Here is a 24,479-nt window from a genome sequence, read left to right on the forward strand (position 1 = left end):
ACACACACACACATCCACAGCTTGATTACAGTGAGAGCGTAGCCTCCCCTGCTAGGCTGGGAGGTAATTCAGTGTAACATCTGCTAGGACACTCACTGCTGGAGACCAATACGGAGCGCCGGAGAGCTGCTCCGGTGCGGGTCGACTGGGGTTTGGCTCTGAGGTTGTGTGCTGAGTGGAAGAGAACAGAACAGCTGGCTGCGAATACAGCGAGTGGACACAGAAGATCAAACCGGCAGCTGCAAAACACACCATGCCAATTACCTGTTATGATCTGTGAGGGCTCTTTAGTTTTTTTGTATTTTATGAATTTTTTTTAAAACATTTGCGTTGATCTCATCAGAGCATTCATTTGTGCCGAGCTATGCAAGACATGTGGTAAATCCTTCTTACTCATATTATTTCTCCCCCCTAAGCCAGGTTTAAGAGCCAAGAGTCAAACGGACACCGGAGCTTCCACGGCACAGTAGACTCCGTCAGACTGAATGGAATGTCTGTGTGTGGGTGTTTGTCCGTAGCTCCATTCACAGTGATTACATCGGGGGTGAGGTGATCCAAATAGGGCAGCCAAAAGATTGCACCCACAGAGAATTTATAATGAGGTCAGAGGTCACACCAATAGTGGACTCCTGAAATTGCATGTAAGGTCAAAAGGGCAAAGGGCAAACGCTACACTAATGAACCCCGGTGCGTTATGATTGCTATATTGATTTAAACAACTCACTCCATGTGACGTGAAGGTTAAAAAACAAAAAACAAAAAAAAAACAACATCATGATGGATTGATCATGATCAATATGACTGTACTGGAGTACACACACTATTAGTTTTTGTCACACAGCCAGCTGGGATACTCATTCAGACTTCCTGTCCCTGGCTCACCCACACACATTCACACGCGTGGTATCCCCGGAGCGACAAAAACACACATGCACACACAGACACACTGCCAGAAACGGGAGGGAGAGGAGAGTAAGTGAATGATTGAACGAGGTATCAAAAATGACTTACAGTAATGCCTTACACAAGGGACTTTAATAATTTATTTGCAGTGAAATTCCATACTAGGCAAGTAAAGATACTGTGTAAGCACTTGTGTCATTAGAGCTGTTAATGTACAGCTCCATATGATCTCAGTACTAAAATTCCATATTTAAGATTTCAAGGTGAGCAATCTTAATTATGTAGAGTATTTTATATGATCGTCTTTTTTGTGTGGTTACATGGGACCAGTGTCATCAGCATCAAAAACTATTTTGGTACATATTTGACTATTATTATATATATAGTCGCAGTTGGTAGCACTGTTGCCTCGCAGCAAGAAGGTTGCTGGTTCGTGTCCTGGTGTGGACCTGGGATCTTTCTGCGTGGAGTTTGCATGTTCTCCCCGTGCAGTGTGGGTTCTCTCTGGGTTCCCACAGTCCAAAAACATGTTGAGGTTAATTGGTGATTCTAAATTGTCCGTAGGTGTGAATGTGAGTGTGCTTGTTTGTCTGTCTCTAAGTGTAGCCCTGTGATAGACTGGTGACCTGTCCAGGGTGTCCTCTGCCTTCGTCCTAAGTCAGCTGGGATAGACTCCAGCCCCCTGCAACCCTAGTGAGGACTAAGCGGTGTATAGATAATGGATGGATAGATGGATTTTATATATATAGTGATGTATATTTTTCTTTTAATGTTTTATTATTGCTTTTTAAAATAAATTTAGTTCTGCAAACAACCTCGTAACTCAATTTCTAAAATGTGCCATAGAAATGAGGTTTGTCATTATTACTATCGTCTGCATGATGTATTTGTTTATTATATATACTCTGTAGTATTTAAATTTGTGCCACAGATAGACTTTGGTGGTACAAAAGGAAGAATGACCACTGACCAACACATGAAAACTAAATGACTACGAATACATTTAAAATGTGACTGTAAATAACTTGTTGTATTCACAATAAGGCTGCAACTTATTTAGAAAATCTTTATTTTTACTGGTGAATAATGTGTCAATGATTTTACTAATTAATGCTTAGCTAATGTCACAAAAAAACATGTTGGTTAGAGTTTCCCAAAAAGGTTTTGTTTTGTCCACAACTCAAAGAGATCTAATGTACAGCCAGAGAGGAGGAAGGAAAGCACACGTTTTCTTCAATAATTACTCACATTGATTAATCAATACTTGAATAGTTGGCAATTTAATAGTTGACAACTAATCAATTAACCGCTGAATCCTTGCAGCGCTAACGAACAAACAACTGATCACTTCTTTAATCTGGAATACAGAACTTGTCTGCATGCATCCAAACTGAAAGACAAATATTCATATATCTGGTTTATTAAGTATTTGCAAAATGTCAGCTGGTTCTTGTCAAGTATGTGTTTATACATACTGCAAATAATTTATTTATTTACAACTCAGTTCATTTAGACACTGCCAACAAAAAACCCTGAGCGGTCGTGGCTGATTCTTTTTATTTACATCCAAGGACAGTGTTCCAACCAAAAGTCTTTTCTACTTTTCACTTCAAATCAAAGTACAGATGACCATGATTCCTACTCGACACTGATTAATTCTGCACAGAAATACCACCACACAGAGAGGAATGGGGCAGCGATAAAAAAAAAAAAAAACGAAGACTAAGATAATATACTCATCAGATAGCGAGACAGGGGATAGTGAAAACGCTGGCCTAATTGGGCCGATGTCGGTCTAATTAACTAACTTATCATCTGGCTCTGGGCCATCCAGCAGTTCTTGCAGTTAAATCCCCAAAGGCTGCAAGGTGTCAGTGGTTTGAGAAACTGTCCTTCAATATTAGAATCTGATTTTACAGTGGAAGAGCAGGAGAAAGGAGAGCTTCCTGATCATGAATCAGTTCAGTATCACATGTAAATATGTGGAATGTTGTTATTGATTATACTGTTGTATTACTAACCCCATTCCTACAGCATATAGAACCCACGCATATGGACAAACACATTTTCCACTTTACTTTAGCATTTCCTATTTGTTAGTCCTCATTAGCCGTTATTGATTTGTTATTCAATTCCATCAACTGTGGAAAGATGCTTTAACCACAAACCCTCCAGACCAACAATAATAGACTATTAAGGGCAGGACAGCCACATATCAGCGGGTATGACTCAGCCGTGACCATGACGCTGAGAATACTTAAGGCACGCCAAGGTCATGCAAATGGTTTCAGCATCTGTGCTAATGTGCCTGTGTGTACTGACATGATCTCACTGTATTTATGTACTGTACGTGTGGAGCAGAGACACCAGAGCGAGTAACTGTCACTCCGTCTTTTAGCAACACACACACAAAAAAAAAGAAAGACAAAAAACATAAATTAGTTAAAAGCAAGAAAGGTTTTCTCTTGAACTCTTGCATAACTGCTAAGTGCTTGGGGAACTGATAACAACATGTGCAAAGGAGTAGAGGAGATGAGGAAGTGTGTTTTTCACTTCTTGACCTGAATATTCAAACACCCCTGTGGCATTGGACAAAGAAACAGGCAAGCACTCAAGTTCACAAGGAGAAAAAGAGGGCATAGACTTTTCTTCCCACGCAACACGGCAAAACTCAGATGGCAAAAACAATATCTAGCCTATGATCCCTGCAAACACTACTTTTCCTACTTTGTTCCAGCTCTAATAGTTGCATTTTTATTAACACCGGAGTTAGACAGATCAAGTAGCTTTTTGCACATAATTGGCTCTAAATTGTAGTGTGTGCTGTCAATAGTGAGGTCTTATTTGCACTCTAAAGCCAGGATTTGCCTCTGGCACCGAATAGTTTTTATCTTCAAGTCTAAACGTGTCTCTGCTTTTTCTCCCACCACCTTTTTCTCCATCTATTCAGCTGCACTACACTTTATCCTCATTTTCTAATTAACCAACCACACATTTCTATACATTCATAATTCATACAGAAAGTACTTTATGACATTTATGGTACAAAAACTAGACATATGCAGCCAACAGCGCACAGTCCTGAGTAATCCTTGGGTGGATGCAGCAACAGAGGTTTCCATAAACCACAGCGTGCAGCTGTGCTGTAACAATCCACAGCAACAAGCACTCCCATGTATGAAGCTTTAAAAACAAAGTGACACTTACGATCTACTGAATATGTGAAACATGGTCCAGCAAAATCTCTCCGACTTGGATCCCCAAAACACACGACTTCACTTTGGGTCGCATTCCTCACAGCTGGTCTCGACGTTTTTCCCGACTATTTTTGAGTCTCTGGGAACGTGGCTGAAGCCTCTGCCCTCTGAGTTACACCACACCGCTCCCTAAGGATGTCTGTTGCTACTAACACACCCCTCTCCACATCACATTTAAAAAGACAGCGCTGTTATTTAGGACAAGCCTGCCCAGACTACAGTGTAACATGATACTGAGATCAAGCAATGCACAAAAGATTTGGGTGTGCTTTCGAATACAAATAAATACAGTATTTATCTGGCATTTTCAGCAACTTTGTTGTACAATATGGTGCCTTTGTTTTTTCACAATCTCCTTTGACATCATTGTATTGTTTCTTCATGATTACAGATATACATAGCCCGTAGTTTTGCATAATAACAACCTTAAATGTGACAGTGCTGACTCCCACTATCTCTGCTCTTTATAGAGGAGAAACAACAAATTAAACCAAAAAAGGGTAAAGCAGGGAAGGAGATGATGCCTGTTATAAAGTTATTTAGGTGCTACACTCTCAGAGAGACATCTATATTTTTCGATCTAAAGTCAGTCCCTCAGATACACAGTCTCTCTGTCATCATCAGATCTGTCTCCTCTGCTTTTTCTCACACTGACATAGACCCTGAATTGGCAGCCAGGAAGTCAGCCCGCCCCCCTCTTTTTTCCCCCTCTGTAGCAGGAAACAATGGCTCAGCCTTCAGCACCATGCACTGTGGGAAAATGTTGGGTCCTTGGCTTAAGAAAGGGACTCAAGGAAAAGAGGAAAAAAAATGAAAAAATAAGAGAGGAAGGCACAAAAAAAAAGGAAAAGGAGAGAGCGAGAAAGAAGAAGAAAATGAGGCCAGCCAGGTTTAGGAAGCAGACCGACTGCCAGATGTATCGTATGGTTGTTTTCACATAGCTGGCGACCCAGTGAGGGAAGACTGATGTCACAACTGAGACATGCTGTCAAGAGACACTTCGATTCACACTGATGTTTGGGCTCCAAAAAAAGACAAAGTCCCAGAACTGCCAGTCATTTCTTGTGAAATAATTACATGGAAACAGGTCTATGTTGGAATGAGCTACTTTAAATGGGTTAAAATGCTTTCTGAGAGAGATAGAAGAATATTATAACTCAATCGCTTCAGGAGGTCTGCAGAAATTACATGAATGCCATTATGTAAAGAGACTCAAGTGGGACTCTACAGGAGCTGGGAGCAATCGTCTACCTCAACAATGGAATTCATTGTGAACTGTACAGCGGAAAGGTCCTTGCACCCCATTATAGGTTGACCGGTTCTCCAGCTCCCAAACAATTTAAGCATCATTTGGAAGGTGAAACTGGAGGGGGTTTAATGTACTTGCTCCCCCCCCCTGATGCAATGGATTAGAGTTGCTTGCTCTTATCTAGAGTAAACAGACTTGCATGGCTTGCTGTTTTGGAGAATGGCTGGGTAAAGGTTAACTACAAAGCCAAGGCAAAGCTGGGAGACTAAACACTCAGGGGGATTTCCTCATTCCTCCGGTCCGGGCCGTGATAATATCATACCTCATAGGGTTGTTTGGAGTGTGGCTGCTTCCAAATATAATGTAGAACAGGCCAAGGCTATTGTATCTATTGAAAGTTGTTTGTAATCAGTGCAGAAGGAGAGGAATGCAGAAAACTAACTTAAATCTTACTGAATGGACAAAGCATTCTAAACAATGGTTCTCTGTACTCAGTGAGTCATGTGGCTAAACAACATATATATGAGTATGTGCAGACAAGATCATTTTTTACTATATAGGCACACACACAAACGGATAAAGACATTTGCATTCCATGTGATTTTGCTGTGAAAAAAATCCACGTCAAATCATGCCAACAAGTGTGTGGGCGAGTGTGTGTGTGTGAGGTCATGAGGGAAGTGCACAGCGGCAGACAGCAACAGGATGGATTCACGAGCGAAGGTAGTAGAGACAAGGCACTCTGGGGTTAAATGTCCACGTGTAGGCAGTCCCCGAGCGGCCTCGCCTCTGGGATGTTATTCCCCTGCAAAGCGCTAACCTGTTTAGTAGAGCACCACCTGCATGGTAAAGGACGGGGAGGGAGCGAAGAGGAGAGAAATAATCGCTGGATACAGTACATTCCAGGCAAGCTTCCACAAGTCGGCATGGCGGAGAGGTGGGTGGTGGATGGAGAAAACATGAGCCGTGTTGGACAAGGAGATGTTGATAAAGGGCAGGGAACACGAGCGCAGATAGAGAAAATGAAGATAAAAAGGAACAGATGAAGAGACTGACAAGACATGGAGATGAGCGATGGATTGGTAACTGGCAAATTTCATCAGACGCTTCTGGAGTTACATTACAGTTTGTGAACTGTTACAACTGCCGCACTGTTTTTCCTGTGATAACAATCCCTTTAATACCTTCTGTTGCATTAGGACATTGTGGGCAGTATTGCAAATCAACAAACAGGATTGCATTACCGCAGTGTTCAGTTGAGAAGATCTTTGCATCATGCAGTGCAGAACCTCGAACATCCAGGTATTTAGAGGTTAAGGCTGGCGTTATTTTGCATAAGACCAAACAGTGTGTTGTTTTTTTTTTTCACTACTTTCCAACACCTCTATCCTGCCTGTGGCGTTTCAGCCTCAGATCCATTCATTGTAACTCAAGGTCAAAAATACAAAACAGTTGGACATTGCAGCTTTTTGCAAACATAAAGGAGTTCGTTGGGGACTATTTTCAGAAGCATTTTTGCTCCTGTCCAATTTTAACTCACTGTGGGCTCATTTTTATTTATTTTTTCTGTAATATAAAGTCCTGGAAACACTACAACCAAGGCTTAATGCAGGAAAGAACCCAACAATGTATGTTCTCCAGTATACTCCTACTACTTTGACAACTTCAACTTGGAACATCAACTGTACAAAGATATTTCACCATGCTAAATGTCTCTTTCAACCACCTGCTGACAACTTGCTCCTCTTTATGCTGTTTTTGAAACATGCTGCATTCATTTTACTGCTTAAGTATGTTTTTTTTTTCTCTTCCAGTCACTCTAATTTGTGTTCTTACTTTGTGTCCTTTCTGACCTCTATAAACTCAGCTGGACTTCAGCCAAAACTCTCAGATTTATTTTTATTTATTTATTTAATCACATGGTTGTTGATCACAGCTGAACCAGCCATGATTTCTCAGTTGTACTGAGCAGCACAGAGTTTTTTTTGTTTTGATTTTGACAAAATATCACAATTTTAGACTTGATAGTTTTTTCTGACAGAACAACACAGTACAACACAGGACAGTTGGTGGCTCTGACAAATGGGTTAATTTTGACAATTTTTTTTAATGATCATACACCTTTCATGAACCTGCTGGTGGGTTTCAAGGATCAGAGGGTTGATACAATAAAGGGAGCTTTGAACAATGATGAAGGTCTGTGATACAGAGGAATAAGATATAATTTCCTTTGGCTACACCAACAACACTTACTCGCACGTTAAATTAATTTGGTCTTTTCATTGAATTTGTTGGCAATAAATAAAATCCAGAAAACGACCAGCCTTATCTTCTAATGTGCTGTATAAAAAACAGACATTACCCATTTGAAGATTGTATCTACGACACCTGCTCCCTATTCCAGAGTCAACAACAGTTAATGAGAGCACACAGTATCTGCTCCCCACCTTCAAAGGGTTTTGTGAGTGCGCGTAAATCACCAGTCATTGCAATGTCAGTATCCAAATGCAGTCAGAGAAGAGCCCAATCAATGTGATTTTGTGCTACTGCACAGACAGTCAATAGCAGCTAAAGTGTTGTTAAAAGATCATCGCAGTCCGCAGACAGTCTGGCTGTCTGTCCTTTCATCCAGAAGTAGGCAGGAAGAGATGAGAGAGGAAATGGTAAAGCAAAAGAGGCATTAGACATCGTTCCCTTCGTTCCTTCATTCATTCCTCTACAGCCTGTCCTCCATTTCATTTTTGTAAAGCAGCTTACTGTAGAGACAGTCATACAAACAGAACAAAGATGAGGTAGTAACATCAGCTACAGAGTAACAGAAACATACAAAGACAGAGATAAAGTGTTTGAGAGCAGAAGGACAGACAGAAACCTGTAAGACTGATGCTGGAGAGCTTCTCCCTCCTGTTGTTCCTATTGACTCTGCACTATAGCCTTCAGGGCAAGAGAGGGCAAATGAGTGATTCAATTATTGACAACGCACAACACGGCTTCATCATGAGCATATGTTCCTTTTTTCATCCCCTCTCAGGCAGAGCTGAGGAGATCCACTATGTTTTTTTGCTGAACCACCTTTCAGCGGTCATCGCAGTAGATTGAGGCTAATAGTCTAACCTCAAGTTCACTGACATGCATTATGTATTTCAAATCATTAAACTGAATCAATACTTGTAAATTAGACATTTTTTATGTAAGGTCTGACTTTCTCGCTTCCGTTCATGCTGTGATTCCTTTTCGGATAAATCATTTAGGCTTAAACAGGCCTAACGCCATCCCTTTATTGCGTGTCAAATGTTCTCTATTGTCTAATGTTTGATCATGTACTAAAGACGGGGCAGCTCTAATGCAACAAACTGATACAAAAACTGTATTGCAAATTGACTGTTGCAGCTGATTTAAATACGAAACTTTGAGCGGGATAAAAAAACACCCTTTTAGACAAGCACTCCTTTCCATTATTCCAACAACACTTTCAACATGTCAGTTAATCACTTTTTCCGTAAAAGCCACGACGGAACTCTTACGACGCCCGACCACGTAATATTTCCGTATCACTGTCAACAAGGCAAAAGTCTGAACTGCATCCCGTCGCATGAACTGATAAACACAATCAAGCTGTATACTAAGCTAACTGATTTGCGGAAAGCTTTTTTCCCCACATCTCAGCACCAACACTGGTCCAAAAACATCACACAGAGTACAAAAGAAACTATTTGCATGCCAAAATCACAAAACAGCTTTTCTCTTTCATTTTTTTACCCCCAACAATTTCACATCTATTACAAACTGTCTATGAAAACACATTTTTTTTACTGCGAAAAAGACCGGCTTTAACAGATCAGATTAATAAGAATGAATAATGGATGTAATCCTGGTTTCGTACAAAACGTTAACAGGAGCGAAAGTTTGTTGCTTCCAGCTGTTTATAGGAGTGTCTGAGTTCATGAAATAGTTGCAGCATTAGACAGCGGCAGAGTCCGCATGAGCGTCTCCAAAGCGTTTGCATGCATTGCACAATTGTTATTAATAATTTATATATAAACACGGACGTGCCAGTCACACTGTGGACTTTTCGTCACCTTAGACAAGTTCGCTGAGTCACAGTTTATGAGCTGCAGTTCAATCATTTGTTACTCTTCAGGTCGAGTAGCAGCTTGAATATCACCACACATAGGCTTCGTCTTCAGCGTTTAAGCTATTAGCTGTGAGTTATGTGGACAGTTTGATGAGCACGCTATAGTCTTGTGTTTATTGGTGCATTTTTATACATCATACACTTGACATACTGTCCAATCGTATGTGCACTGCGCCTCTCTCTGTCACTGTCATGAGGAGGTCTGAATAAAGCCCCGAGGAACAGTAATGTAAATGTGACCCATGTCTGAATGACAGAATGATGTCACTTCAACGTGATGATGATAAAGCAGCAGTCCTACACATCCCATGACCTAAAAGGGTCATACTGAAGCTGTCTTTTTTAACCCTCCTATAACCTTCAAATGTATTGACATCTTCTATCCTTGGGTTCAATTTGACTCCAGCAATTTAAACCTCCAGAAAGATAACAGGAGGGTTAAAAAGCATTCACGTTCAAGAAAAACAGTCAAGCTTTGTCCAGCTATGTCGCCATTTTATTTATTTTTTTAATCGCCCAAGTTGTAATTAAGAGGGTTAAATTTCTAAACAAAAATGAATCCAACTTAAATGGTTTTCTGGAAACTGATGTTACCCAGGAAAATGGAGAATAGCCTGAATTCCAATGCTGTTTTTACACAATGTGCACAAACTGTGATTCTGAGCAAACACCTGTCCTTGAGCGGACGTTCACGCTTGTGTAGTCATGATTAAACGTTGTTGATTAAGTGCTAAAGTGTGCCTGCTTCTCCCTGCCCCCTTTCTAAACCGTGCACGGTCCAAATCTCTTGACCCCCCACCACCCCCCGAGTCGAGTAGCCTCTGGGTGCGTCACTGTGCGGCTCCTCCCTCCCTCCCTGGCTGCACATGTGTCTGATCAAATGCTCTGCTCCACTTCATCAGCTCTCAGTAAATCGATGGACGTCACAGAAATGATGTGACAGAGTGCTTACACAGAGACGGAATGATGTGCAGAGTTGGGAAGGAGCGGCGGAAAGACACTGAGACAAAGTAAAGCTTGCAACACGCAGACATCTGGGAAATTATTACAGAATACATACAACATCATAATATTACTTTTTCTACATTGCACAACCAGGAGTGAGTATTAAAAGCAACTATCTGGAAGGTGAAGTGAACATTGTATAAGAGGTTAAGCCACCCAGAATTAAATTGTACACAAAATACTGGAGCATGAACAATTGCTGACTGTTGACCCTCTTATGTTTGGTCCTTTCAGTCATCTTTTTCTACTTCCTCACACTGCCTCTCACATTTACCCTAACCATGTCTTTCTCTTGGTCAAACTGCAGGTTTACGACCAACAGTTCTATTTCTCGCTCCTCGTCTAGTCAGCTAGCAAGCTCCGACTAAAAAAAAAAAAAAAGGATTGTTGGAACACAGCTACTTGCTCAAAACAAATGCATACAGTATGAATACAGTATGTGAACATACATTCATATGTGCAGAAACATTTGCTCATTCATGCAAGCACATACAGCACCCCGGGCTAATGTCACAGCATACAAACATAGACTGGCTCAAATGCTCGCAGCATAATATGCAGAAGTTTTTCTTTATTTTTTGTTCTAGAGGGCTCAGCAGCAGGCTACAATCAAGAGCCACCAGCTGAGCTCTCACACTGAAACATATCTGTATGCTGCAGTAAACAAGCAGACAAATAATCAACCATCAAACAACAATTTATTTGTTTTCTAAAGCAAAGCCCAGCTTTGTCTCCCATGAAACCACCTCTGAGGAAAAATAAATGTTTGGTTCAATTCAGCTCCCCAGCAGAAAGTGTTTAGCCATGATGTGGTAGAGGAGGTTTGGGTGACCAGCCTTGTTGTTTAATTTGTCCTTTTAATGACACAAATTAAAACGGAATAACTTAACTAACTGGAATAACTTAATTAAACTTGATGTGTGGACTAATTTCATGCATGTAAGCAGCGTGTAAGGAGCGTGAGCAGTTTGACACTGATGTGATTTCTGCTATGGATGCAAAACTGTGCATTAGCTGAACCATGGCAGCACTTTTTCCACACACATGAAGTGCATTCTTGTTATCACAGACATGCCTGTGACTGTGATGTTGTCGGGAACACTTTCAGTTGGGGATGAGGAGGCACAAGTCTGCAACAATACTTCCACCCAGAAGACTGAGGTTTGTGTCTGTGTGGGAACATCATTCTTCGACTTAGGCTTTAACTAGCTGTTTGGTTAGGTTTAGCCACCAAGACTGTGTGGTTAGGTTTGAGAAAATGTCACATCTAGGGTGAAAACCGACCTTTTCACAATGTTAAGTGCATGTTCAAAGCTTTCATGCACTAAAATGACTTGGCTCGGTTAGAGAAAATATCATGGTTTGGATTAAAATGCAGTCCTTTCATAATATATTTTAAGCTTCTTTCCCATTTTCAGGGTTACCAGGGTGACGAGTCCTGCCCCATCTAATATATGACCGGTAAAGCAATAACGTAAATGGCAAAGATATGTTGATTAGATTTGTATACAACACAAACATAATCCGGGACTTTCCCTTGAATGGTAATTGATAATACAGTTTAGTTGTATCGGAATATAATTTTAAAGAGACCGGAGGCTTGTGGAAGGATCAAATCATCTTGAGGTAATCCATTTAGCTATCCATACAATGTAAATACATCTAGGATAGCTGACGTGACGATGTGTGACAGATAACATTTAATGTGATTTTAGAATATAGCACAGGTTACTGGCAGTAACTTCCCTGAGGTTTGGACGAACTAACCACCAAGACTATCCTTTCCCACTCATCTCCTCATGTCTTGTGCAGACATTTCAGTGTTTCTACAGTGAAACGAGCTGTTGCTCTGCAAGACCCACAAACTCTCTGGCCACACACACACACACACACACACACACACACACACCTCTTTAGACTGCTAATTGCCTCCAACATACGACTTGGGCTGAGAATGCCAGCCAAAACCAGCGGCTGACCTCACAGTGTGGCCCAGTCATCTGATTTGTGTTAGCTGGCTGCCCTCCGCCACACAGGCCAGCTTTGTGTGATGTTGCTACATTTAGGATATGGTCAACACACACAAAACAAAGAACAACAACCAAAAAAATGACACGTTTGCATCACCATTTCTGCTGCTTTATAATCTCACACATAGTAAATGCACTCTCCTGAATGAAAACCAATTGGGAGTTGAAAGCAATTATATAATAATGACTGAGTATCCTGAATGTACGCAGGATGTAGTAGAGTGTGTATGTGTGTGTGTGTGCGCTCAGGAAAGCAGCCTCCCTTGCATTGTCACTGATAGAGAATAAGCACAGGAGGAAGAGAACAGCACAGCTGGAGTATAAACAGCACACAGAGGCAGGGGAGCGTAAACAGTCTGAATGAAGCACCTACATCTACAGGCACAGTCCACATTCCTCTCTGCGGTCACACATTCACATCAAAAATCATCTCCTGCTGCATTAAAAAAACCCCCAGCAAAACCAGCGCACAAAGGATGGTGAGTGACATGTGAAAGGCAGGATAACACTCACCAGGCATTGTCAGAATCTCACAGAACAATCGAAGGCAGGCAGAGAGAGAAACCGAGGCTGAGTCAGAATAAGAGGAGAGGGGGGGAAAAAAAAAAAAAAAAAAAAAGAAAGGCAGAGATGGATGAGGGCAAAGGCGAATTCAAAGCTCCATTTTTTTCCCCCAATGCTGCCGATGCAGACCGCCGCTCAGCCTCTCCTCTTCCTTACTTGTGGTTCTCTTCCTCCTTCTCTCCCTGACTACGTCTCTCTTTGCTCCTGCTGCTGCTTTAAGGCGAGGGGTGGAGAATGAGCGCTACAATGCTCTCCCTCTCTCTTGCTCCCTCTCCTCCTTTCTTTCTCCCACCCCTCTCTTCCTCACCCCGTACAGAGCATGCCCTACTTCCTGTGTTGTCTCTGAAATGGGACACACTCCCCCTTTCTCCTCTGTTTGTTTCTTTCACTCCCGCATGAATGAATTTAAAGGTACCCTGACACTTGACTCTGATTTGGGAGTGATGAAGATTCGTCCCCCTCTCGCCCCCTGCTGTCCCTCCCCCTCTTCGTAACTCAAGCTGAAGCCCTCTCCCTTTCACTGTCAGTGATTGACTGCACCTCCCATCGCTGTCTCCGTGTGCAGGGAGGAGCCTGCGTGTGTTGTGTGTGTGTGTGTGTGCGGTTGGTGGGGGGATCACGTTTGTGTGTAGTGCAGCCTAGCTTGGCCCTGCCCCCTGTGTAGCTCCACTGGGAGTGTGTATGTGTGCTCTTTGTCCTGTCAACTCTGGTGCGAGGTGAGCTGCTTCCCCTCTTGGCCACTGTTGCCACCGCTGTAGCTGGGACTGGGAGGGCTGTGTGTGTGTGTGTGTGTGTGTGTGTGTGTGTGTGTGTGTGTGTGTGTGTGCCTCCAACCAGCCCAGAGCGTGGGCTCAGATCAGCTGGGAGACCAAGACTCACGCTGAGGCTCAGACAGATAAAACACTGAACATACGAGGCTAGAGCTCAGCTTTGGCAAAAAAAAAAAAGAAAAAAGGCTTGGCCAGTGGGGCCAGCCAAAGGGTTGGTAGCAGTGAGCCTGGAATGTGGGTGGGAGGGTATTGCCATGCTCAATTTGAGCCTGGATTGGTAGACTGGCAGAGGAGATAGGGGTGAGCTTGATGCTATTTCTAGGGCTTACACTCTGGCAGAGCTGGCACCGGGGCATAAAGGGCCGGGCGGGACGCACCGATAAGGCAGGGCAGCTGTGGAGAACTGGTTCACAAGAGCTGACGGCCAATCGGCACTCCCTGCACGTCTGCAATGATGTCATCAAATATGACATCACCCTTACCCCCTTATTCTCCCGGACACATGAGACACACACACAAGCACACACATTAGTGCATGTGTAAACCAAATGACCACACAATAGGGTGTGGAGGAGGGCACGGATCCTGAGCTTCAGGCTCACACCCTTTCTGAACAAAAGCTCAGGGCACGGGCACATTGTTAGTTTGTTTTTTTAAATGATTAAATCATGAAAAGTATCTCCTTTGCTGCAGGACACCTGTTTCCTTTAGAAGGAAACAGGTGTCCAAGTGACAAGTGATTCCAAATCATAAAAAAAAGAAAAAAGAAAATAAATTTGGTATATTGTAGTGAAACATGCAAATGATTACAGGTTCATTTAAACAACTAAACATCTCCAAAGAATGCATGAAAATAGAAATAGTTAAGTGCAACAGCCGACTAAAAAGCCGCAGAAAACAGTTTTAATTTAATCTCGTGTGGCTTGCTGTGGATTACGGATTAATTACTCATTCTTACAGTGCAGAGTAATGTCGGGTCCAATCCAGCGCAACCGCTTTGCAATCAAAGTGGGGTGAAGTTGTGTCTGCATGTGCAGCACAGCTCATTCCCTTAAGCAGACATTTGTTTTCTTTCTGCAGTGAGCCTCAACTGACAAACAATACGCACTCCCACGTCTGCCAGACTTCAGGTGAAAGGTGATAATTATCGTCATGTAATTAAAACAGTGTCACCAGAGGTCTTCCTGCTGATTTAAACTGTATGAAGGGTTTCTCATAACAGCGGAGAAATAGCTGTAACTGCAATGATTGCGAGGCTGCTTTTGAAGATCAACGGTTTTTTTTAATAGCTTAATGAGGGTTTTATCAGAAAGCCTTCTTCGTTCATAACTTCCTCTTGGCTTCTGTCCATTCATATATTTTACTGTTTCCCTCCATTATCCTATCAGTTTAAAATCTAAAATGCAACTCCTCTCTGGTTCACTTAATCCAATTATAAAAGCCTAAAGCTACCACTCCTCTCGCTTCCCACACACACACACACACACACACACACACACACACTAATCACTAATCACCATCCATGTTTTATCAGTCCAATTAGCTGCACCTGTAACATGCTGATTCCAGCTCCTGCAGCTGATGCCAACATTCAACCAGCACCTTCCCAGCACGACTCCAGCCAGAAATACTCCAAATAATCTAATCAGCATTTTTACAGCTACGCTTTTGTATCTGTGAACTAGTCTCCAAATTTAAGACTCCATAATTACAGCAAACGTGAAAATTTTAATCCATCAATCCGTCCATTTTTGTACCTGGAAAAGCTGGTTTTTCAGGAGGCATCCCAACTCGATGTCCAAATCACCTCAGATGGGTTCTTTTCATGCAAGCAGCAGCTCTACTCCGATCTTCCTCCGAGCTCCTCAGCCTAACTTTAAGGCTTGCCCCTAGCCATCCTACACATGAAACCCCTCCCGGCCGCTTCTATCTGCAATCTCATACCCAGAACTCATGACCACGGGTCCACTGGAATGAGGACTGACTGGTAAATCGAGAGCTTTGTCTTCTGACTCAGCTCCCTCTTCACCATGCTCCAATACCTGCATTACTGCTGTTGCTGCACCAATCTGTTTGTCCATTTTATGCTCCATTTTCCCAACAAGAAGCCAAAGATTCTTAAACTCCTAGACTTGGGGCGGCAGCTCACCTCAAATCCAGAGGGAGCCATCCATTGGTTTCCGGCTTCAGCCAGAAAACAGGGCTGTTCTGTGGCGTTACCTTTGATGAATAAACCATTTTCACAGTAAAAGCAGTTGAAGTAAGACACAATAGCTAAAGCTGCATGTAATTTCAGCCAGCAATAAAATTAAGTGCTTCATATCCACTCTGGCACTTTAAACCCAGATCTAAATACTGTAGCCTTAGTAAGTGCTCTAATTATTAAAAAGAACGATTTGTAATATTTAGTATTATTACCTCTGAACTACGCGACTGTGCAGCAGAATCATAAACAAAGGCGCGCTCCAAAGTTTTGTGAATGTAGCAGCTGAAAAATAAGCCGCATTTTCTCATATCAAAGACAAGAGTGCAGTCTGAGTGTCGGGAGCTTTTTTTTTTTCGAGAGGGTTTGTAAATGCACAATGAAGAGCTGAACGTCTGACCCAGACACAGTCCAGCTTACAATGACAGCACTCAGAGAACACAGCCTGGTTTTAAAAGGGGTCCGCAGATCTGTCTGGCGCCATCTCTTTCACTTCAGTGTGTTCTCTTGTATATACGATTGTCCATGTAATGAACATGTATTGCAGTGCAACGACGGGCATCGGTGGGGGCCCCCCGTCGCAGGAGTCAGTCTGATAGCTTCTGACACATTCTGCTCGGTCGCAAAAAATAAAAAAATGCTGCTTTACAGTGGCTATCGTGTGTAAATGTAAATGAGAGTGACAGCGGAGCATCCTGTGACCTGACATGAACCTTTGACTTCAGCTGTCCGCGCTCAAAGGTGCAGCTATGTGCGGCCGAAGATGTAAACAGGCGGCTCGGCACCTTGGTACTTACATTTTTGTTTCTAACTAGGTCAGACTGCACCAGCTGAGCTGAGCTGCTGTTGCACCACATATGCCAATCTCTCTCTTCTCTTTTTCAGTTTACTGCTGCATGAGCTATTTGATATGAATATTACAGCAACAGTGTTTCATTAACAAAGCATAAAAATGGAGTTTTAATCAAAAAAAGAATAACAAATAACAGCAACAATGTCCATATTTTTCCTTCTTTGATCTGTAAAGACGTGCAAATGTAATCTTAAAAAATACATAAAGTATAAAACTACATAAATATTCAAAGAATAAAGAATATGAAATGGGTAAGGGGTCGACATAGTGCGTTTCCTTTCTGTCAAGGTATTTACTTTATACAGATATGGGTCACACTGGCCGAGCATTAACACAGACACACCCAAACACCGCGACAGTCTGACCTTGATGAGGCAGCGTCTGGAGGAGGGATGGTGATTGGTGGATAATAAAACGCGCCAGGAGCCCATCAAGCTTCATCAGCATGGAATCAAAGCTCCAAGTGCTCTATCACGCCAAGGTTTCTGAATACACTTTAGAATATAGTACTTAATTTATAGAAATCCAAGGTAGAAATGACAGCAGTAAAGAGCATTAAGAAAGAAAAAAAAAAAAGCTGTTGACACTGCCGAAGAGGTTTATGTATGAAGGCATCACACAGTGGGGAGACATGGGTTGTGTGCCTCGACAGTTTCCATTGATACAGGATTGGTAACACACATAGGGAGGACTTTCTAAAGCGATACAGTCTGCCAGGTTGTCAGCTGATTTCTTCATCTTTGGGAGTCTCGCACAGTTAACTACCATGTGCATTAAGAAAGTGTCTACATTAAAATAGCAGCAAGCCTCACTGTGTGTTCAGCTGCAGGAAATGCAAGTCATATGTGACTCGGATCAGAAGAACCAGTAGATGGGAAGTCAGCTTGCCTGTGATGCTCAACTCGGCAATCCGAGTGGCTGCTGGGTGAACATACTGGACGGGCAGATGGTGACCGGCCATGTATAACCCTCACCAACTTAAGGAAGTTGAGATGCAGTGCACATTTTCCCATTCCACTACAATCCCCACTTTAGTTTGTAAATCTACTATTACGTTTCCTGACAGCTTGTAGTCACACAGGCGAGTATTTTACAACTGAAGTTACTGCCCACAGAAGGCAGGAAAAAATATTTATGACATTTGTAAATGAAAGACTTTTTAATATCATCCAAGGCTTTTTGTGGGGAGGAAACTAAATTCCATCCTTTTACTTTATGTCTTTACCGAGCCATATATTCTCTCCTACACTTTAATCTACGCTAATCAAAGACAGGCACAGTAATGGCGGTGACTTAAATGGGGAAACTGAAGCATATTATACAACTCCAGCAAGTCAGTGTGAATGGAGAAAACGCATATATAAAATGCACACTGGCTGAATGGCCTGAATTTTTGCAATTTTATTAGTCCGTGGCAGAGTACAAAAACCCTGACTACACACACACACACACACACATGCACACACTGGCAACAAAAATGAGTGAAAGGGAGGGTGAGCAGTAAAGTGGCAGAGAGGCCTGTTAGTGAAGTGAAAGTGGCGAAAAAGCATCGAGAGTTATCACCAAGGTAATTTAGTGGATCTGTAAGAGGCACTGAGCACCATCTCATGTCAGTGTCACTGAATCTTTTACGTGCGTATATGTGTGCGCCGTTTTTATTATATAGATGGATTTTCCCTGCTCTAGCCAGACATTTCAGGTTTTTTTGATGTGTGGATGGATCCTATCAGAGTAAAGCTGCAGATTCAGAACTGTTGCTGCAGTTTTTTGGAAAAATAATGTATTTGTCATATTTCGACACCGGCAGTGAGACGAGTACTTATGATATCAGTTCGTGATAAATAACTAAAAAGCCTGTGACTGGCTTAGATTAAAGAGAGGAATGCATTAATGAGTAAATGAGTGTTTGCATGCGCACTGAGCAGTCTTTTAAGGGGATGTGCAGGCCGCTGCTTTGATGGGGCCCTCGGTATTCCTGTCACGCCCAAGGCCCTATCCATTACAGCTCATTACCCGGGGAGAGAATGAAAGAGAGGAGACCCTTGGCCATGCTCGCACGGGCTCACAGAGGACCCAGCAGGGTTAAACATCAACCGAGCCACGAAACCCCACCAGCTGGGCAGGTGTCAACACCACTAGAATTGCTCCGGGGATGATTCTGTTACAAATTGTGCAGATTGTAAAGTGATCATAGCGGCAATATACGGGAAAAGCTCCCTGGAATACACCGGAACGAACGCCGGACTAATTCGGTGCAATTAAATCACATGCATTCAGTCCATTTACTACAAAAGATGAAGGATGCACGCTTTACTTAAAGATAAAGCTAACAAGCAAAAAGGTTTTTCTGAAGCAGGAAGTGGAACGAAGGCCATATAAAATTCGCACGTATGCATCTTTTAATGGAAGCTTCAATTGCAAAGCTCTCTCGGATTTGTTTGAGTACTTAGAAAAAGGTTGTTGAACATGTTGTACGGGACCATTTGTGCATCTTTTAGTTTGTATAGTTTAAAAACTTTACTGCACTATACAGTATGTCCACCTTAATAAACATGTATTCTCTTAAATTGCATGTATTTAATTCAAAGAAATATTGTTTTTTTTAAAAACATGAATTGCAAGAAAGATAGATAAATGCTCCAGCGCACATTTTCCTCTAATATCTTTAACCACAAAATCGATATTAACTGTATCTCTTGTTCTGACTCTCAAACATAAAAAAAAAAACAAACAAAACATTGTTTTCAAATGCTTTGTCAAACCGCTTTCATGAAGTTTCTGCCGATGTTTTTTACATGTTGAAGTGTTTGAACCACCGACACAGCAGCACAGCAACCGAACCGGCCTCGTTCAGGAGACTGTTTATCTTAGTTAACGTACCAAAGCTACTTTAGGGACTGTGTGTGCCACAAGGTCTAACACAATTTACAAAACTTGTTATGTCTGACTCTGAAAGAACATTGAAACAGAAAAACACACACTTGTGCCGGTGTGTCAGAACTTCAAAACTGAATAGCAATCTCTGTCCTTGAAATAAATGAAGAGCACTCGGTTTATGAAAACATGACAAATGGACCTTCTCAAGATATCTACCTTTAGATAAGCACATAAACAACACTGCCTTACAGAATTAATTAAATTCCAATTGTAATCTCACATAAAAAGAGGCAATGCGATGAGTCCTTATAATCATTACCAAATTAGAGTACGTTTTGAGATGCTACTGAAGGGTCCATTCAATGCATGGTTTATATGGGATACAACGTAGTAATGCGCAGTGGTAGGTGAAACCTGCTTTCTGTAAAAACCCATTTTTACCCTGAGAGCTCTGTTTCATCTCCACCAAATCATGCTGATGCATTGTAAATGAGATGGCAAGCGGGGAAGGATGCCAAAGAGAGACGGAGAAAGATGCACTCTTCCTCTGTATAATTATACTGCTGCAATGAACATAATTAAAACACTGCTGTTGTTTCTTCTCCAGACCAGCAAAAATCTGTAACTGAGCATTTGATAGCTGTTGTTACTAAGTCGACTCGCTTTCCTGGACCCCTGAACTAACTGTGTGGGTGAACACTGTGCTGGAAATTATCACTGATGATCGCCGAATCAGCATTCAAGAAGATCATGTAGTGAGTGAATAAGTGAATGAATGAATTAGATGATGCAGGAATGTATCATCTAATTCCTTTTAGTTTCTGGGCATTCTTTTTTTTTTTTTACTCGTCATATTTTTACTCACTGTGGCCTTACTTCCCCTGGAATATAAAGTCACGCATCACTGTGGAAACAGCACAGTCATAGCTAGAAGCAACTCATAAACATGGAATCAACATGTTGAACATTTTAAAGTGCCTCCAGGTGTTAACAATGCTGAGAAAGGAATGATGAGTCTACATAGTATAGATAATTTACTACTTAGATCTTCGCTTCCCTACTTTTTTTCTTGTGCGCTCTGTTTAAACACTGCCTGCAGTTCAGCTGAAAAGTCACCACATTTTTGTCACGTGAGTCACTTTTGGCTTCTTACTTGAGCTAAGGACTTTTTTACAAGATCTGGTTAGTGCACGGGGTTATTTTTTAAACGGTAGAATTTGACAAAATATAATAATAATAATAACAATAATAATTGATCATATTTATATAGCGCTTTTCTAGACACTCCGAGACGCTTTACACTGTCAATTATTCATTCACACATATTCATTCTGGTGGTAGCAGATACGATTGTAGCCACAGCTGCCCTGGGGCAGACTGACAGAGGCGTGGCTGCCATTCTGCGCCTACGGCCCCTCTGACCACCACCTCAAACAATCCATTCATACGCATTCACACCAGGCAAGGTGGGTGAAGTGTCTTGCCTAAGGACACAACGATCATGAAACAGGTTACAGGACCGACTCGCTCTACCACCTGAGCCACAGCCGCCCCAATATCACCATTTTAAGCTAAGATTTGGTTAAGCTCCTCAACAGAATGGCACACAACAGATGAATACTTCAAGGCCTACCAGAAAGTAAAGAAAGTCTGACAGTGCTTTGTGTTTGTGGCCGTAATAAGCGGTGCCATATTGTTGATTTTTTAAAAGACAACAAGGCTCAGAGGGCACATGCGATCAACAAGCACGAGACCTTGAGCATCGGTGCTGGAATAAATTGAAAAAAAAAGAGTGGAGGAAGAGTTGGTCAATTTTCCCAAACAATGAGGAAAGATAACAGGGCCGGGAGCACGCAAATGATGATGAATGTTAACAAGGGAACAAGAGGAGAGGCGAGGCGGAGATTGTTGGTGCGGTTGCATAAAATAAAGTGGAAGAGGGCAGAGAGAGAGAGAGGAGAGAGGAGAATCTAGGGACAAGTCTGTGAGCGCCGGACTGGGTTTAATGTAGCAGAAATCCACCAGTGAACTGCAGCCCCAAACGTAACTATTAGCATGAGAGAAGCAAATAAGAGAGGTCCAAAGTGACAAATGATAGCTGAGCAGAAATGGGCCGCAGAGACAGAGGAATAAAGAGAAAGGAGAGAAAGTCAAAGAGAAAAGTGGCGCGTACATGAAGGCTTGATAGATGCTGGATGCTGGGAGAGCAAAAGTGAACGTCGGTAAGTAAGTGAGTGAGATGTGGAGGGAGATGGGAGAAGGATAAAGGGAAGGAGGGAAGGAGCAATAGAAAAGGTTGGATATTACAGTCAGACCACCGGGGGAATGTTTACAGAATTTAATAACTCTAAATGTCATCACTTTATTGGATTTATGGATGGATGTCTCTCTCCCTCACTACGCTGCTCTTCTTCAATCATTCATTCGCTCACGCACACACACACACACATATATACGCTCCATCACCCCCACCTGCAACAATTTCCACGGTACCCATTGGTACAGTTTTTCTGGAAAAAAATGACAGGGCTCTTGAATCCTGTTACCGACAACCATTCAGAGTTACAAGGTAAAGCTCCTTACAGCGCGCATGCTGATACGACCACTTCACTGCTTCATATGGCTGCTGAAATCACACCTTTATGGGTTTCAATCCAAAGCAAAGCAAAGTGGGGAAAGGGATAAATATACTACGTCTAAATCCATACTAACCCGAACAATGACTTCATGTTTTTCAAAACCGTTTTTGAACCTATGAGCCCCAGGCTATGCTCAGGGTAATTTTACTACGTTTACTGCTTTCTTGGTCATTATGAGGGCTCTCCATGGATGCTATCTTGGCTGAACTGCCATAGTTAATATGATAACACGTGCAGATTTTTAAATTTAATTTCTATTTTCATTTTTAAATTTACCTTTATATCAAGTAAAAAATATATTGTACTATAAAATTGGTAGATTTTTCCATGTGTCTGGAATCTACGGTTGCCGATGGGGAAAATGACGTCCATATACACAAACGGGCTGCATCTACATGAATGCGTAACATAAACAGGAACGCGCAGCAAAAGGAAAACGCTGCATAAACAGACGTGCTGCATGAATGAGAACAAGTGCAAAGAGAAAACGCTGCATATCCAGTCACACAACGGAAGTGCCACAGGCCTCTAGGGGCAGGTCTTTAGCTTTTCTGTCACTGTGCTTATATGGGTGCTGAAGTGGTGTTTTACTACCGTCTCCCTGTGTTCTCTCTGTTATTTATGTTTATCCATGGAGACGACAGAATGCAAACCTTTTCATACAGCTTTTTCCTCAACTAACGTTACTTGTCTCTCTCATGGTTGTCTGCCTCTCAGGTGAAAAGCTCACTACTGCCCCTAGAGGCCTGTGGCACTTCAGTTGTGTGACTGGATATGCAGCGGGTCTGTACATGCAACGCATTCATGTACATTGCCCCCATCGGCCACCGTAGGAATCTGGCAATATCCATCCATCCATCCATCCATCCATCCATTATCTACACACCACTTAATCCTCACTAGGGTTGCTATCCCAGCTGACTTAGGGTGAAGGCAGAGGACATCCTGGACAGGTCACCAGTCTATCACAGGGCTACGCTTAGAGACAGACAACCAAGCACAGTCACATTCACACCTACGGACAATTTAGAATCACCAATTAACCTCTGTGGGAGGAACCCGGAGAACCCGGACAGAACTCACATTGCATGAGGAGAACATGCAACTCCACACAGAAAGATCCCGGGTGCTCTCACCGGGACGCGAACCGGCGACCTTCCTGCTGCGAGGCAACAGTGCTAACCACTGTTCCACCTTGCAGCCAATCTGGCAATACGAGAACCGTAATAACAGGATACTCTAAATGTCATGATTTTACTCACTGAAGTGTTAAAATGCAGCAGCCTATTTGCAGTGGTGGCAAACCAGGTCATATACATCCCGACAGTGATTGTACTAGTTAGATATTAACGCATCTATGCAACGGTGAGTTTGTGAGTATTTCAAACTCGGTGTGGAGAGCTGGATGCACAGCTGTACGCATGATGTAACAGAATAAATTTCATGTAAATTCAAAATCATTTTTTCCTCCCCCCCAAAAAATCTCATTGCGCAGACAAGCAACTAGCATTGTTGAAAAGGTCAAGTCGCACGGATTCATTTGATATGCGCTACACCTCGCTGCGAAAAAACACTTCAAGAGCAATTCAGATGAGAAAGTGCGTGCGTCGCGCTCCAAGGCTGAAGAACCTCGCTCAAATACAGCAAACATGGCGACGGGAAGAAGTGCCTGTTATCTCTGAATGCCGTGCAAAATGAGAGTTTATCTCTCAGTGTACGCAAGGTATGTTTGAAGTGTGTGTGTGCCCCTGCAGTTTTCATGTCTAAAAGAGGAAATGTTCCAGGGCTGTCCCTACCACCACACACACACTGAGGTCATGTCCTTCCTGGAAACGTAGGTAGGCTTTAATGACTTGCAGAGGAGTTTGTAATTATACACAAACTTCATGTGGAGTTTTGTCTTTGAACGTGCCTATTTTTAAATGAAACAATGAACTTAAAAGGAAAAAGGGTTTCTTCAAAGAACAGCATTTAGAACATCATGCGTGGAGGTA

General features: G+C 42.3%; 1 protein-coding gene across 5 annotated transcripts in view; it reads right to left on the reverse strand.

Annotated features, from left to right (window-relative positions):
* Positions 1 to 24,479, reverse strand: part of LOC103372872 (disabled homolog 2-interacting protein) — a 102,286-nt gene that overhangs the window by 58,661 nt on the left and 19,146 nt on the right. Inside the window, exon 1 of one of the 5 annotated variants that reach the window (XM_008302640.1) lies at positions 13,093 to 13,355. The exons of 3 other annotated variants lie outside the window; for them this stretch is intronic. Coding sequence is in view for 1 of the 2 variants with exons in the window: in XM_008302639.1 (XP_008300861.1) it covers positions 4,111 to 4,133 (23 nt within the window). In the remaining variant the exon portion in view is untranslated. Of the gene's footprint in view, positions 1 to 4,110; positions 4,285 to 13,092; positions 13,356 to 24,479 lie in introns of those variants that run through there. One more of the 5 variants, XM_008302639.1, reaches the window with a different exon arrangement.

The sequence above is a fragment of the Stegastes partitus genome, unplaced genomic scaffold (assembly GCF_000690725.1).
Source record: "Stegastes partitus isolate 25-593 unplaced genomic scaffold, Stegastes_partitus-1.0.2 Scaffold1848, whole genome shotgun sequence".
Classification (NCBI taxonomy): domain Eukaryota; kingdom Metazoa; phylum Chordata; class Actinopteri; family Pomacentridae; genus Stegastes; species Stegastes partitus.